At 35.2% G+C, this 17346-nt stretch overlaps 1 protein-coding gene across 1 annotated transcript; it reads right to left on the bottom strand.

Annotated features, from left to right (window-relative positions):
* Positions 1–949: 949 nt before the first annotated feature.
* Positions 950–15963, bottom strand: LOC120172085. The gene is given in 39 exon segments (XM_039179647.1): positions 950–1115; positions 1203–1408; positions 1491–1586; positions 1672–1749; positions 2324–2467; positions 2643–2790; positions 3467–3540; positions 3615–3723; positions 3895–4028; positions 4111–4260; positions 4589–4667; positions 6604–6971; positions 7180–7450; positions 7452–7513; positions 7592–7751; positions 7847–7978; positions 8091–8149; positions 8265–8329; positions 8413–8620; positions 8703–8776; positions 8779–8818; positions 8932–9025; positions 9118–9206; positions 9348–9413; positions 9490–9675; positions 9772–9924; positions 10574–10762; positions 11206–11292; positions 11393–11466; positions 11469–11553; positions 12474–12610; positions 12720–12777; positions 13299–13421; positions 13721–13778; positions 14395–14434; positions 14437–14741; positions 14743–15460; positions 15463–15746; positions 15877–15963. Coding segments are annotated over 38 exon segments (5538 nt in total). The 5' UTR covers positions 15716–15746; positions 15877–15963.
* Between the last annotated feature and the right edge of the window lie 1383 nt (positions 15964–17346).

Raw genomic sequence — 17346 nt, 5'->3', positions numbered from 1 at the left:
AAGCAAGGCAGCCCACAAAATCAGGTTAAAACGTGAAACAAACAAGAGATATGTATAATTTAAGGGCAAGCAATACAATTGTAGCCTAAAACTATTGGATCACCAAGTAGGACAATAAAATAGTAGTCTACCAACATTTCAATTGAAACATTCATTTTCTTGTAATCCAGTAGTCATACCATTATTGTTTCTTTCCTTTGTATTACCATTGGACTTTTGTTTATATATTAGAATTACATATCGTTTTTCTTTTGTAATATTTTAAAACTCAATAAAATGCATTAGGATTTTTCCCAAAAAAAGCAATTTATTAAAAAATAAAAATTGGGAAAAAAATCCGTTGTACATTTTAGTTATACACCTTCAAGCTTTGTTTGATTATATGAAAAAGAAAAATAACGGAAAATAAGTGATAAAAATGATGAGGATAATCAATCTTCATCCTCATACATAAAAATAAATTATTTTAATTTAAAAAGTAAATAGAGAAAATGAGAGAGATATAGGTTAGTTCAATATTTCCAGCCCGACCAAATAATCAAGAAAAATAAGTGTACCATCCAAATGCACATTTTGATTGAACAAACCTTAACCATGCAGGACATGTAGGTAGCAAGTGATGACAAAAAGCACCCGCACTTTTCTAGAATTAAAAAAAATTAGTAGTATTAATTTATAGACACTATTAAACCTTTCTTATCAACTGAGATTCAAAAGTTCAGGGGGTTCTTGGTTTTTAACATTTGCATCATATCCACGTTCACTTGGATACATTAGAACCAATAATTAAAAATGCAGATTATTGATTATTGGGCTGAACAATGTACAAAAGGGATTAGGCCACAAGAATCAATTGAATTACTGAAATGCTTCATTATTGCTAACTGCTAACAATGTGGTCTATGCAAAATGTAGACTATGAAGCTCTGCACGCTTTTTCGCTGCTCTCCTAAAAGGCTTCCGGTTTTGCCAACTCAAACCATCTAGTTGAACAATATACCACTTTTCTTTCTAACTGCCGATGTTCTCTGTGACTCAGGTTTCTTCGGTCCCATTCCCGGTTTTTTATGTCGCGGAGACGGGGTTTTCGGCTCCACAATTTGGAGTCCATGTATCTGCCAAAGCATTAAAACAAGAACAATTATTTTAAGAAAGAACTTGAAGGCTTATGCCCGATAGAAACAGTGTTCCATTGACATTACCTCTCATGATCCAATGAGGAGTCCAAAGAAGACACCAGGTGTTTACTCCCAGGCATACAAGCCGCACAGATATAAACCTTTGGTGTGAAGGTTAATTTAACGCATCTCACATGGTACCACTCCTCACACTGACTGCAAACAATCATGGTTTTCTTTTCATACGGCTTTCGGCAAATGCAATGAAGCATACTTCGGACTCTTAATACCTGAATTAACCAACTTTGTTATCTTTTGTTTTTAAAAAAAAGTCACAAACATACTTGGTTGTATAAAGATGCAATTCGATACCTCAAGTTCGTTCCTCAAGCAAACTGGCAAACTTTCCCCCTCTGTGATAAGTTCATAAACTCCATCTAAACCGAGTGCCCCAGAATCAGCTGCAACCTGTTAAAGGAAAAGATGAGTTAAGTGAAGGGTCATGACAAAGTTACTCGGAAGTCGCGTACACATGCAAACAAAGGATCCTGACCTTGTCGGCACGACCAGCCCACTGCAATCCAATGTCCTTCAATTCTGAAAGCTTCAATCTGAAGTAATCTTCAGTAAATGTTCATTGCATTTCCCTATCAGAAAACTATCTTTAGATGCACACATGCAAATGAAAATGCATTCATGATACAAAGACGTACACATCCAGAAAAGCCGATAACCATAGTTCTGTTGAAAGGAAAAAATGGATGTAAACAAACAAAGTCCTGTGATATTTCTCCAAACATTATCAGTTCTTCACTTTTGACAGTTTGTACAGGTATCAGGCTAGATAATTTGTTCATTGGTTCTAAAAGGCTAACTGACCAAATAGCGATATCTAATGAAATGTGTGAATTTGCAATGGTTAATCAACAAGGATCTTGATAAGAAGAAAATGCAGGTTGACATCTTCATGAGCGTTAAAAGAATCAGAAGTGAGCAGATAAGGAGATCTAACAACTCATATTAGATACCACCTGGAACTTTATAACTATGGATTGTTGATGTGTTCATTTCATATCTCAACACAAGTAAAATAATTAGAGGTGGAAATTATGTCAATCACCGAGGACCAGAGCTTTTAATCAAAAGTATCCGACTGCAATGGGCTTGAAAAATTCATAAGTAACTCTATATCCAGTAGCATATACCTCTTTCAGGTGCCAGTCAATCTGTTGGATTGAAGGCTTCTCTAAACCCTTCTCTAAAGCATCTAACAATCTAGCAACTCGGAATCTCCATGAGCATCTTGCCAATGCCCGCTCAAGATCACAATAACTTTGATGATCATACACCTGACACTCCAATGGCCTGTACCAAGAAATCAAATTAACTTGGATAGCTACTGCATTTTGGCAGAGCGACAAACACCATTGCCAGCAAACATCATTTCATGTCCAAAAAATAGTCTTATAGCAAAAATATATGAATGATAAACAGGGTGAGGAAAAGTGGGAAGAAAAAGGGTACCTTCAAAGCAGTTGTAAGTTTCTTACTGACATAAGTGAGCTGATCTTTATCATAGCAAGAAATTTCAAAGTCCACTATCTCTGTCAAACACTTTCTGCAAGCATACGCTTGGTCCACAATTTGTTGTAATATATCTCTTTCGTCAATCCTGCAACATTACCCAAAGAAACCAATTTTTTGTATTCAGAAATTACAGAAATCTATCAAAATGGTTGATAAAAGCAAGTAAAAAAATTGTTTATATTCTTTTATTGCAGAAAATATCAACATTCATGTTCTGCAAAAAGTATAGAAGGATAAGGGCGGTCAGTTTACGCTAAACATTCAACATAAATAGCAACTGACAAATGATAATCAGTTTCAGGTGAAAGTGACACAAGAAGATATTCGTTACATGCCAACTCTATTTTTCAGAACTCTAAAAATAGGAACACAATACCTCAATTGAACATGGAACAAGGGTTCTAGCAACTGACAAATGACAATCAGTTTCAGGTGAAAGTGACACAAGAAGATATTCGTTACATGCCAACTCTATTTTCCAGAACTCTAAAAATAGGAACACAATACCTCAATTGAACATGGAACAAGGGTTCCTAGCAACTCCTTTGTTTAATTTAATATTTTAAAGCATTTAAATTATCACTTCAATTTTTTTTTAACCGACGGACATGAAACCCAATTACATAATTTATCATTGTGATTTTTTTTTTTGCAGAGATGAAAAGGCAATAGTGTATTAAAATTTAAAACATATTGAAAATTAAACACAGAATACCAGACAGGCAGACACCACAAAATAGCATTTAAATTCACTTGTATACCTTACACAAAGGTTTTCATCCACAGATACAAGATTAGAGAGAAGCTCCAAGTCTGAATACTTTCCATTAAGTCCCTGTGAAAAGTGAGAGAAGTAGTTAATAGACATACAAGGTTCTACTAAAAGATCATTCAAAAGTAAATGCATACCAGGAAGCCACCTCTGTTGGGAGGTATTAATCCACCAGCAAGAAGCTTACAATATGAGCATGTATATACTTCTGGATTATTTCTATATCCCAGACACAGCAAATGGTAGCTGCTCATAAAGAAGACACCAATAGGATGAGAACAAGAGATATCAATTACAAAGCATGCAAAAGAAGGAGAGAACTTGAATCATACTTATATAAAACTCGAAACTTGATAGAAAAAAATTTAGAAACAAGCGAATAACTGGAAAACTCATAACACCAAACAATGACCTTACCAGTCCTTGCATGCTGAACATGTTACAAAATCCCAATCCTCAGAACCATTTATACAGCACATGTAGAGACATACTCCTTCACAGCTCTTAGACTTTTCGTATACGTACAACGATCTATCTAGGGATTCTTTGATCTGGAGAAAACCAGAAAAGATTCTTAAAGGTGCCTAATAAGAAATCAAAGTTTGGAATACAGAAAGGATTATATGACTAAACCTTCTGCAAGGCACAGAGCGTTGAGCTCTCATCTCCAACAAAGTTTCTTATAGCATCCCTGCAGCGTTGCTTCCACTTCTCAATCTTTGCGACTTCAGACAAGACCATATCTACTTCTTCACACGTAAAGAATGATGCTTTTCCATACTCCTGTGTGTGAAGTTCATAAGAAATCAAATCAACTTCAAGCTTAAAAAATATAAATCACATACCAACACAAAAACACTCTTGAGTTCGCAAATACATAAAAAGTGAAACAATGTTTTACTAAAAGGATTAGGAAACAACAAATAAGAGAACAACCAAATTCATTGTAAAATGTAATTCTTTTCATGATCATAACATGAATACATTACTAGATAGGCATTCTATTTAATTTCTTGGGAAAAAGAAGACAGTAACTAATCCCACAAGTTACAACACAGAGCAAAAAAAAAAATCCTGCCTCAACTTTACTCATTAGACACCCATCGCATACCTCAAGCTGCATAAATTGAGACCAGGACCGCTCCATTAACTCTAAACTAAAAAACCGATTCACTTGCTCCTGCCATAGCCTACATTTACAGTTAAACACAAAATCAACAATCAACATAAATATCATCTCTGGTATCAAGATGAAAGTCATACAAAAACACAGTAATAAGTATCATGCACATACACATGCATGTAACCAGATTGTCACAATTCACACCACCTTGGCGCCTTCAAACCAAAAGTTGTGGCAAAAACAAGAATACTGATACCTCAATGAAACAGTTATTTTTGTCTCATTTGGTGTATTAAAACCCAAGTCACCTAGACTTGGGACACGGGTGTCAGCAAAATAAGGATCCAATAATCAAGTCTAGAATTCCAGACACAGGGACATTGTCCGAGTTTTGGACAATGGTATTTGGGCATATGAATATAATATTATTTTAATATAGATAATTCTTTGATAAATTATTTTATTATTACATACATATTATTATTTTAGTATATTTATGCTTTAATATATTTGGACATATGAATATATTATTATTTTAATACTTCTTTTTCCCCCATCAGACCTTTTTTTCTCCATTGTGCTTCTGTTTTCTTTTTCTTTTTCTTTTCCTAACCCTCAATTTCACCCACCGTCAGTGCAGTTTTCTCCAGATCTGACCCATATCCCATGTCAGATCATGTCAACACCAGAACGGCACCCAAACAGCAGAGTCCGGGAGGTAACATAGATTAAAATTAGCTGAGCTTAACCTTTTGTGTCGTAGTAGTACTTTATTAGTGTTTCCTTTATATTACATTCAATATTTATTTTATAATTAAAAATTAATTAATTTTATTTTTTGTACGTTAAAATCAGTTAGAAATCTTTTCCAGCAAGAAACAGACAAATCAGAAAAATGGCATCAAAATGGGCAAAACCACCTTAAAGAGCTGGTGCTGCCGCACAAAATTACAGCAAGCTCAGTGCTGCAGCCTGGGCCAATTAAACTACCTTGCAACAAATTACACTTGTTTTTAGGGCTTCTAGGGCACAAAATAAGCCTATTTAAGTACAATAAACCTAAGTTTATGAAGAGAATCCATCACAAAAAACTAAAAAGACCTAAGGAGAATTCAGAGAAACATTAAAGACTCAAGCACAACTTAGTTTTCTTTTTTCTCTTTACTCCTTTTTATTTTTTTAGTATCTCTTTATCAAATGATAGTTGACTTGTTTATTCAATCTTGTGCTTATTGCTTCTAGTTGTTTGGCTACAATTAATAAAATTTTCTAAACATTAATGAACTTGAAAAATGGAATTATATGTTTAGACTTGATTGAATATCATATGTATCATCGTCATTTATTATGATGTATTGAGCTGCATGTAAGATAGAAAATAGTTACATGTCATATGCAACCACCACTAGAGTATAAGTTCAAGGAATTTTCCTTAATTTAATTCTCATAAAACTAGTAATGAATTAAAGGGATATTTTTACTTGAGCTTCGGAAGAGGGTCATTAATCAAGAGAAAAGAGAAAAAAACAATTTAACGAACTGTTAAAACAAATTGAATTTCTAGGTTTTTATCCATTGATTTAATCAATTTTAATTATTTTCTTTGTTATTTATTTGCTTTAAGTTAATTTAGTTTAATTAGATTAATGTTGTTTAAGTTAATTTTAGTGCTTAAAAAGATTAGTTTAATTTCTTCATGGTAGCAATAGTTTACTACTTGATGGGATACATGCACTTGGCTTATCCAACAACAAATATTTATTTAAGGCCCCATATAAGTAGTAGCCTAAAGCCCTAAACTGAGAAATGTTACATGCACAGAGCGAAATTTAGAAACAAGTTTAAAATAAGGGTACATTTTTCTTATATACCAAAATACTGAAATCATTCATCATAGCTTTGGGTTACTAGAGTAAAAGTTGAAGTAAAAGCTAAAAATAAACCAAATTCCAAAAGAAAAATGTCAGTCAAATGGAATGTTGTTAGACAATTAAAAGACAGACCTATGTTTGCAGGCAGCCTCCATGAGTTGGGCAAACATCATTGGGAAGGCGACACGAATACCCTGGCATATGCGAAGTTTAAATGCCAAGATAAGCGGAATAACTGTCCCAAATCCAGAAGATGTATATAGAAGCTTTAAGTTCCTACAGGTACAAGCACAGAGCGGAAATGCAAGGATAAAAATACTGATATTCAGCAAGCACTCTTCAGCATCAGTCAATTTGCATGCATTACACTTTATGGGTGCAGAAATCACCTCTGAGACATTCTTGAGCCATTTTGCTCCAAAAATTAGTGAGCTCAACAAACTACCGGAAGAATGCATAATAGAGAGGTTCTCTACACTATTCATCAAACTCTCAACATCCTGTGAAACAGAACCCATCATAGATGTGAATATGTGAATAGGAAGAAACGGCACTTACGAATATTGTTAAGAATAAAACCTCAAGAAAAGGCACAATTTTTTTCTTTGTGGGGGGGGGGGGGGGGTTGCACCAAAACCAGGTATAATTCATATTATTCAATGTTCTAAACAACTAGGACATGCAAAACAAAGTTCCAAAAATTGTTACCTCATAAGAAGGCATCAAATAGCAGAAAGAAAGGACTTTATTGCACCAATGCAGTGTCGAACAAGCATTTTGAAGCTTTGGAATCTCAGGAAAATCCAGTCCAAGAGATAAACCAGCTTTTGTGACAGATTCAAGCAAGTTAACGAGATGTTCAATTTTCAAAATAAGACCATTGCTCCTACCATCCCCAATGTCGGTCACACCATACAGGCACTCCAGATCTTGCAGAAGAGAAAAGGCATCACACTGCCATCTCTTGCTATCTTCAAAATAGTTTCAAGCACATCTTGTTGATTAATGTCATCTTATGAAATCTCAACTGAGAAGCCAACTCCTGAAAAATATAAAACCACCTGATCAAATTTGTTTCAATAACTTCAGTAGATATACCAGATTAAGGAACGATTTGTACCTTCAAATCATCAAGTTTCAGCAAAGAACGAGATGTGGATGACTCAGAAAAATCAGATTCTAAAAATTGCTTGCTATTATTTAACCATAAGTTAGCCACCGATATTGCAGTTTGGACATCATCTAATGAAGGCATAATAGCAACTATGTTGTTCGACATCCTAAAAAGAGATCAAATTCAGTATGATCATATGCAATAAGGAAGCAATACATAGAACTCAATGAGGAGAGGCATGGTAGCAACTGATCACCAAACCTTATAAGATCCTCAAATTCAGACATCTGAGCTTTGCATGCAAGTATATCCTTTGCTCTTTCTTCCCACTGCAGGGCACGTTCAAGTTCTCTAGACAAACTTAGAAATAACTCCTCCGTCTCAATCTGCAAACTGGGAGGGAAAAAGAACACCAGAATGAGACTTAGAAGCAGGAAAAAGTGTAACAAAGCCAACACTTGGTGCCATCAGTTGTAAGGAAAAACTAAGAGAGAGAGTGCATTACACAACAGCGTCTGCTAACAGTTGCTGAAGGAAGTCCAAAGCCATTTTTGTATTGCGTGCCTAAATCAATAAAATATATGCTGTAAATGTTAGGGAATTATAAACATAAGATATCATGATGCATGCACTCTGAAATACTAACATGCAAAAGCTGAAAGGTAGAGGATATCATTACCTTCATTGCCTTTTCCCTGCAACAAGCCTTCTTCAACTCAATCTTCACAAGTGACAACTCATCGACTGTTTAGAGTAAAAATAATCAATAACAAAAGAATAGTCCAAAAGAACACCAAAGAACATTTATTTATGGCTATTAGAAGAACCTTGAATCTTCAGAGACTCTCCATCTTCTAAAAGGCAATTTAATTCATCAATAACACTTTGTCGATCCTCTCTCTGATTGATATTTATCATAATACCATTAAAGCGTGTGATCCAAAAAGAAGCATCAATCTGGTATTGCTTCAGAACTCTCAACTCAGGTATGTTAACACTGAAACTTGTCATTTCTTGAAGAAGAACTTCAACATCCTGCACAATTAAGAGTTCAAAGTACAAGTTCTTAAATATACATGCACATTTAAAAGTGGAAACATAAGAATGAAGTGACTACCTTTAGAGTCATGGAACTACTCAATAAATATCTACACCGAGCCTGACATGATTCAGCCAGACATACAATATCAAAATCATTTCTCTTTCCTGAACTTGGACCTGAAGCTCCAATATCTATCCAAAAAATGATGAAATGTCATAAATAATAAAGAGAATCACAACCATACTCTCAGGTCTTTTTTCTTCAAAGAAGAAAGATAATTTATGAGGTAAAGAAATTCAATCACCTCTGATTTTAACTTGTAAAGAATGTCAACCTCCACTGCTGCAGGCCATTCATCAAATATAGCTTTCCTCGCATTGTCTACCCATACCTGGGTACTCAACGATGGTCCATGGAAATGGATCAGGAATGACAATGGACATTCATATAACAAAAAAAACAATTTTGAATGTTAAAGATATACCTTTACCAAGAGATTTTTTGTGATAACTTCTCACTTTGTGCTACATGGATTGGTGAGCTGCAAGCCCTTGAATACAGTAACTCCAACTCATTGATCTAGAATTAGACATGAAAATATTAGTCAAAACTCAACATGATAGAGAAAAGAGAGTCCAGTCCAAACAATAAACTCTCCAGATAATAAAAGCATTAACTTTAATTCATTGGAATAAGAAGTTGAAGCATGTTCAGAGATACCTTAGAGCACGTTGATAAAGCAGCATCAATGTCCTGAACCAACAAATTGCCCTCTTCAGCAAAGTCCTACACAAAATAAACAGTTCTAAGAACTCACACACAGAGACAAGATAAGAGATTAAGCAATGCTACACAGCTGTACCTTCAACTTGAGATATCCAGGCTCATTACAGGGCACAGGATCAACACTAAGCAATTTGTTAACCAGTTTATGAGTCACTTTCTCAAAATCACCTCCAGGATACCAGTTTTCAATTTTAGAAAGACAGTCTCTTATGCCTTGTGCCCATTTCCGAGCTGCAGTCAGATTCTTTACCATATCCCGGACCTATATTACATGAAAATAGTTGCTTTAGCTACCATTATAATAATGTGCAGAAGAAGAGCATATACAGGAATGAACCATATCAGGCTCAAATCTTACCGAATCCATCTCAGCACCAGCCCAGAGAAACTGTTCAGCTCCCTTTAACAGGCTGGTACATGCATCACCATCAAAAGGACTCTGCAAAATCTTACACGAGCGTGAAAGCCATTGTTCTGCAAGTTGAGTATGAGTAACATGGGCACCTTTCACCTACATGCATTAAATTAGTTATGTACCCACCCAAAGCTAAACATCCCATCATAAACAGAAAGTCACTAGATTGCTAAGTATTGACATTCAGGGATCATTCTCTCATTATTGAAACACACTAAAGAACAAACAATAGCAGTAAGAATTAGTGTAACTGTCTCTAAAGAAATTTTCAAGGCAATGTAAGGCAATACATGCCTACAACTTCAACAACCAAAAAGGCTGAGAAATGTATATTACCAGATAGGATACTATGGCTTTACAGGGAATAAAGTAGAACATGCCAGGCCTTACTAATGAGTTTTCACAAATCAAAATTCTAGGTAGATCCGATTTCTGAACCCAATCGAATAGTCTTCACTTGAAATTTTAGTATTAACGGTCACCAACATGAGCAATAGGAATCATAAAGGAAACACAAGTTAAATTCACTAACCAAACAAGTATGTCAAGAAGCATTTCACAATAAACTAATCTTCACCGGTCCGATAGGACCCTATGACTACTAATTTCCACTCAAACACCATAAAAAAAATCAATAAATCTATCAAATTATTATATTAAGACTACTCCACATTCACGGTATAAGCAAAGCTCATTACAAAAAAATAAATAAAACAGCAATTTTTTACAAACATCAAAAAGAAACTAATAACCTTCTTTTTAAAACATTCAGTTCCTTGGAAGAAGAAATATTCCTTTGTAAACTATCATTTTGCGGTGTCTCCTCCGAAGCATGCTTATCCACCATAAGCACTAAATCAGCCAATTCTGCCAGCGTATAACGATAGAGAAGAAGGAGTTTACTGGATTTACACTCGCAGAGGTGTTCCCAATGCTGCATAATTTATTTAAAAGAACCGCAAAATCAGAATAGAAGGAATTAGCCTCAAAAAACCTTCATCAGCAAAATTCATTTGAAGTAAGCCTATGAAGGGCACACTAACATCTGGTGGTTGGAATGCAAACAGAATGCATTGTATTATTAAAAATTAACTATATAAAAATGCATGCGACTTTAAGTTTCCAATAACCAGGAATCAGGAAACAACACCAATAATGGCAAATACGGTTGGAAAAAACTATGCATCCTGGAATTCTCTTTTGAAAGTAAAGGAACTGAATTTCAGCGGGGCAAAATCTGTGTGTTGGTTTTTCTTTTTTTTTTGGGTTGAGGGGTGTGCAAAAGTAATAAAAATTTTAAAGAACAATTTTCAAAAATTTAAATGTAATGAGGATGCAAATGAATTAAGAATAGAAATTATCATAAATTTAGGTTACCTCCAGGCAGACGAAAGCAGATGGCCTGCAGCGACAAACAACAGCAGAAAGATACAAATACTGCTTACATATAATGCATGTTGGATCCTACAATAACCACAGTGAGATTTTCATGATCAAGTATTATCTTGCTATAAAGCATTGAAAATAAATAAAGCCAGAGTTTTCCTCCATCACCAAGTACTACCTCTTCAGTACCCACAAATTCAGGAGAATTCCGAGGAGACATGGGAGATGATCTTTTTATGCCACTTAGCCAAGCCTCTCCCTCCATGTCCTTTCATTTTTATATATTCTGAGCAATTCTGTTTTCAAATAAGTTGATGCCTTGCTATCCCAATCACTCTGCTAACCAAAAGAATGCAATTAAAAAAATTAGGAAGCATTTTAACTCTGAATGATAAATTTAACCTCATCAATCATATATCCCAATCACTCTGATAACCAAAGGATTCAAAAAAAATTACAAATCATTTGAGCTCTGGCATCTAATTTTTTTATAAGAAATGAAGGCCTCGTTAAAAAACCCCTTCATGATTTCTAGAACACCATAAGGTATTCCATAGATCAGTGGGAGGAGGAAAAGAGTGCCTCAAATTTTACTAATAAAAAGAGCAATACAAAGCATACGAGTACAACGAAACTTTGCCCCCATACAATAGATATAAACCAAAAGTCAAGAAAAAACAAAAACCAACTCACACTCCCTATCTTAACCTATTCTTGTCTTTGCTAAAGCGTCAGCCTCTAAGTTTGCTGACCTAGCTATCCAACAAATAATACCCTCCAAGTTTCTGATCTTATCCGCAATTGCTTTAGAAATTGAAACATACAGACTTGGGCATTTATCCAAATTCTTAATCCACTCCACATAATTTACTGTCGCTCTCAATAATCAACCGTCCCATAGAACACCAGCTAGAAGATCCAAAGAAAACTAATCCAGATTTAATGGCCATTAATTCCATCAAAGATGGAGGACCCGACCAGCAGCTTCTTGACAGGGTCCTAGTACTGTGCAAGAGTTATCTCTTAGTTTTATGACACTTATTCTTGAAGTAATGAATAATAATGGGTATGGGAACTTATACCTTGAAAGCTTCTTGGTTACCACATTCTAATTCAACATAGGATAAATTTAACATGAGTCATTGGCCTCACATTCTTCTTGTTTTATTTTTAAAAAATAGCTAAAAGAACATCAAACCATCTGTTTTATGATACTTATTCTTGAAGTAATGAATAACAATGGGTATGGGAACTTATACCTTGGCCACCACACAAAGTAGCTCCTCATGAGATAAAACTGCAGCTTTACGATATAACTGATACAGCTCTGCCCCAGAGCCACCATGCGGTAACCAATCAGCAGGAGCAAAATTCACAGCCTCTGCACAATTTAAACCTGAAAAGACAAAGCAAAGTTTACTGAAAATAATTCTTTTCAAGTCTAGACACGCTAAATCATACCTTTAATTAACAAATGACTAGCTCGTAAAACTATGACAGCTTACCCAAATTGAATCCTCCATGATAAGATCTAGGGAACGTAATGACAAAATTTCCAGGCTCCTAGAAAACAAAAGCAAGAAAATATTATAAAAAGGGAAACTAGGTCAACACACAGAATTGATAGCATAAACCAAACATAAGGGGTATGTTAATAAGTGAATAGTGGGCACTAGTTAAGGTGATATTTATAGGAAACCAAATCTGTAGTTACCACATTGTCCTTCTTGAATTTAGTGAGAATAGAGCATTAAATGCCAAACTTTCTCAAAATAGAATTTTAATACCCTAAACTAGAGCCTATAGGCACCTTTTAACCAGACACAAACAAAAGAAAAAAATATTTGAAAGAAATACATCAAACAGCCAACTCAAAGTTCACGTGAAAATAAAAACTCATACATACCTAAGTGAATATATAAGTAAAAACTACATATACAGATGGATTGCAATCATTGAACATTGAACTTAGCCTACGAGTTATAAAGCCATGGCTGCTTTTAGGAAATCAAAATAGTTGAGCAAACATAAAACATTAACAGTTTTCTTCATTCAACTATAAAATAAAAATGATGAAAAAAAACCTGTAGCACACTATAGACTGGTACACCGTTTTCTTGCAAGACAGATGGATTTAACATCGTAACAAGCTGAAAGAGCAAGTCAGGTTGCGCATCAAATAGATCAGGGAGACAATCCCGCATCACCTACAAAAACAGTAAAAGCTCAGATGCATTCATACTTCAGAAAACAAGAAAGAGTAATACTCAAACTCATGAAATGCTAGAGTGGAATCATGAATACATCAGCTAGCGTATTCACAAACCATTCAACAGAAGGAAAAATAAAACAGGTGAAATCATATTCTAGTATAAAAAACACTTGGATGTCTATATTATAAAATAAGGGGAAAATAAAAAAGAAGAATATAGTCACAAGAAAGAAGCGGTTTTAAAGGACCCACATGTCAAAGCGAAACGTATGACATTAAATCTAAAAACTCTACCTTCTCAAAAGCACTAGCTTCATTGCCAGGGACACTATACCAGCATTTAGGTTCTCCCCTGAAAACACAAAGTATAACCATCAAACTTCACAAATGAAATTTTATGCATGTATTCTGGAAAACATAGGCACAGATCAACCAAAACCATCAGAAGATTAAGAATATAAATATGTATTATGTCCTTTTCCAATAAGGTATGTCATATCATGCAAGTAAATTGAAACATGTGTGCACTGAATTATTATTACTTAAATATTATCTTCAGTCCTCAGTTATGTCTTGATTGCTTATAAAGGAACCTAAACAGAGAATTCATAGATGAGAAGCATAATAAGTTGTAAATGGACCAGACACTATAGATGCATGAAGTATATCTGAGCATGGACATACAGCCAGAATCTAATGCTGATCTAATCTGAACCATCTTCTAGATACTACAAGTTCCTTCCTTAGCTAACTTTCATCCAGCCTCTAATGAAATACATTTGAACCATTTAACTTTAGATGACATTTTGGCTTGCTATAAAGCACACGGTCTAGTAATAGGAATGCCCAGACAAATTTTATAACATAAATGCACAAATCACGTCTCAGTAGAACCTCAAAAGCAGTAACAAGAACGTCAACATGATCTACTGAAAAGACAAGAGCAGAAGACATTAAAGGAAACATACCAGTGAAGGTAATTCATTGAATAAAAACAATGATCTTCAAATGCCAGCAGAAAGCAGAGAATAGCATTCCAATATACAGCCAGGGAACCATGACACCAGTAATGTTATGATGAACAGCCCTCAGCATCGAACCTTTCAACTTGGGCAAGTTATTGAGATTCCATGGGCTCCTACAATATTCATCCCAAGCTTTAATCTCTACAGATTCTGGCCTCTGGTCATTTATACGTGGAAAACCGCTCCCATAAACAGAAGTATCCAAATCACTTCCATACATAACTTCCAACTCACCTGCCAAACCCTCCACAATCTCCCAAAACTTTTTCTCTATTTGTACCCTTGAAACATCCTGATCCAAACCATTTCTTCTTGGCTCGATCAGCCAAACGCCTAAAAGCTTCCAATGTAAACTGTTTTCCAGGAATAAAACCAAAACTATCTTTGTCAGAATTCAGGCATTCAAAGCAGTACCAATTGCCCAGTGGAACCTGCTTCAATGGTGGTGACAGACAATATATATGCCACCACTTATTACATCTATCACACAGTAGCATCACTTCCCCGTGTAACCCACTTCTGCATTGCTCACATATCTGATCAAGATCTTCGTCCTCGACCTTACAAACCATATCATTCCAATGGTCACTATTCTTCCTTCTCCTCTTGCAACTATAAATTTTAACCTTCTTTTCACTCTCTGCATCCTCAACAATGCCTCTCTTGTAACTCTTTGCCCTCTCCTGACTCAACCGTTTATAATAAGCTTCGTAATCATACAAATGCTCTCTATACAACTGACATAAAACATGCTTAGCACACTCTGAAATCTTTTTCTCCCAGGACCTCACAAACCTAAAAACCTCCGCCCACTTTTTCCCCTTCACAACCTTATCATAACCCCCATACCTCCTCACAGCATTAAACAATTTACACAAATCCAATTCCTCCCCTTCAAAAATCACACTCTTCTTCAACTTCTTACCACAATGTCCTTCCAGAAACCTATTATACTCTAACTCAAAGGTCTTTGAATCACAAGAAGCAGGCCGTGCCTGCAACTGGTGATCGCTTGTGTTTTAGTAGGAAAAGTAAAAGACTCCACATTCAAGGCAAATAGAGGGCTCCAGGTCTTAGGTGGAACAATCTTACAAATCCCATATGGCTCAGCCTCAGGCCTGATCGTATAAATATACTCTAATGGGTCCCTGAATTCCTCTTCACTGGGGTAATAAACCGGCCCTGACTGCATATTGAATGACCCAGCGGATGAGACGCTCAAATTTTGTCCTGTTTCAACTGCCCTAGGTCTCCCCTTCCCCATCACCGCCACCACCTCAACTTATACATACAATCTAGACAAAACACCATGCATATAAATACGATCACATAACTGTCTTTGACAAGCAATAAATAACATTAACGAGTCCTTTGGTTCAAATATTTAATAAATTAGAGTAAGATTTTCTAGGGTTCTAAGCGTACCTTTACCGGGATTGTGAGGTTACCTTTGTTAGTGAAAGATATAACGAAAAGAAAGACTTGAGTTTCGTGAGAGATTTGATTCTAAAATAACATGGGAAGAAATGTTTGTTATTTATAAAAGAAATGAAGGGCATGTGGTTTTACTAAAATAGAGCAAACTTTTGTTATATTTACGAAATTAGTATTACGCTTTCCTGTGCTTTTGTATTTGAGACTGTGGATCTATGGTCGTAATTGTCGTGAGCATCTAATGAGGAAATATCAACACGCGACGTTGGGATTGCACGCGTTAGGTGGTTGACGGAAAATAATGTTCGAGGTTGAAAACGATGGGCCAGATTTAATTGCGTGTTCCTAAGAGTCGGTCTTGGCGACTGTCATTGCCTAGTTTGGCATCTAGATATTACCGTTCTTGTACGCATGTCATTGATATAGTCATGATTTTGCTAACTACATATAAAATATTAAAATAAATTGAATGTGATATTTTTTATTAAGGGTAAAGTATAGTAATGGTCACTGAATTTTTATGAAATTTTCATTTAGGTCCTTTAACTTTTAAAACTTACAATACAATCCTCCACTATTTAGTTCGTTTGCAATATGATCTCCGACGTAACCGGTCGTTTGACGCAGTTACACTATCGTTAGAAGAAGATGACATGGTAGTCCTCCAATATTAAGTATGTTTACAATATGGTCACTAAACTTTTTAGGCACTTGCATTTAGGTCCCCTAACTTTTAAAACGTGCAACACAGTCCTTAATTTCATTTTAAACCCTAAATTACTTTTCGATCTCGAATTTCCTTTTTCGCTTCTCTCTTCTCATTTCTAGCGCAACTTTTTAATCGGGGATGCATGGGAAATTCTAATCTAACTTTGAATTCTGTGGAGGTGTTGACTTGAATAAGGGTCCATTCAGAGAAGACTTGACCAAGGGACTATCGGGACCAGCAACGATTCAAGGTGTAATGTTAGATATGTTAGAGTATGCCCAAAGACCAATCATATGATGATTGTAATAATACTTTTATTTACCGATTTTATTGAATAAAGGCATTGCCGCTATTATTTTCATTTATATATATGTGTTTAATATAAACTGAAAGATAATAAAGTCCATATAATGACATAATTGTTATTATTAAAATATCCCTAGTCAAGTATTATTATGGGCATGGACAATAATAATACGCTTAAGACTAACATGTTATTGATTGATGACAATGAGTTGTCATTGACATAGAGATGTCAGAATTGATACATGATTATATTGTTAGAGAACATGTATTGGATTGACTGACCATGAGCATATGCCTTGGATTATTATGTGACAGTCATAACATTGCTCATGGTGATGACTATATGTATGATCCTCATACTTGAGATCAATACTATCCCAACATATATTGTTGTATGTTTTGATACAGTTAAACAAGCTCCGTAACTGGTTGCTCTATAAAGACTG

This window comes from Hibiscus syriacus, unplaced genomic scaffold, assembly GCF_006381635.1.
Source record: "Hibiscus syriacus cultivar Baekdansim isolate YM2019G1 unplaced genomic scaffold, ASM638163v2 tig00111841_pilon, whole genome shotgun sequence".
NCBI classification, from domain to species: domain Eukaryota; kingdom Viridiplantae; phylum Streptophyta; class Magnoliopsida; order Malvales; family Malvaceae; genus Hibiscus; species Hibiscus syriacus.
The sequence above is the reverse complement of the archived record's forward strand: the minus strand, read 5'-3'. Positions and strand labels throughout refer to the sequence as shown.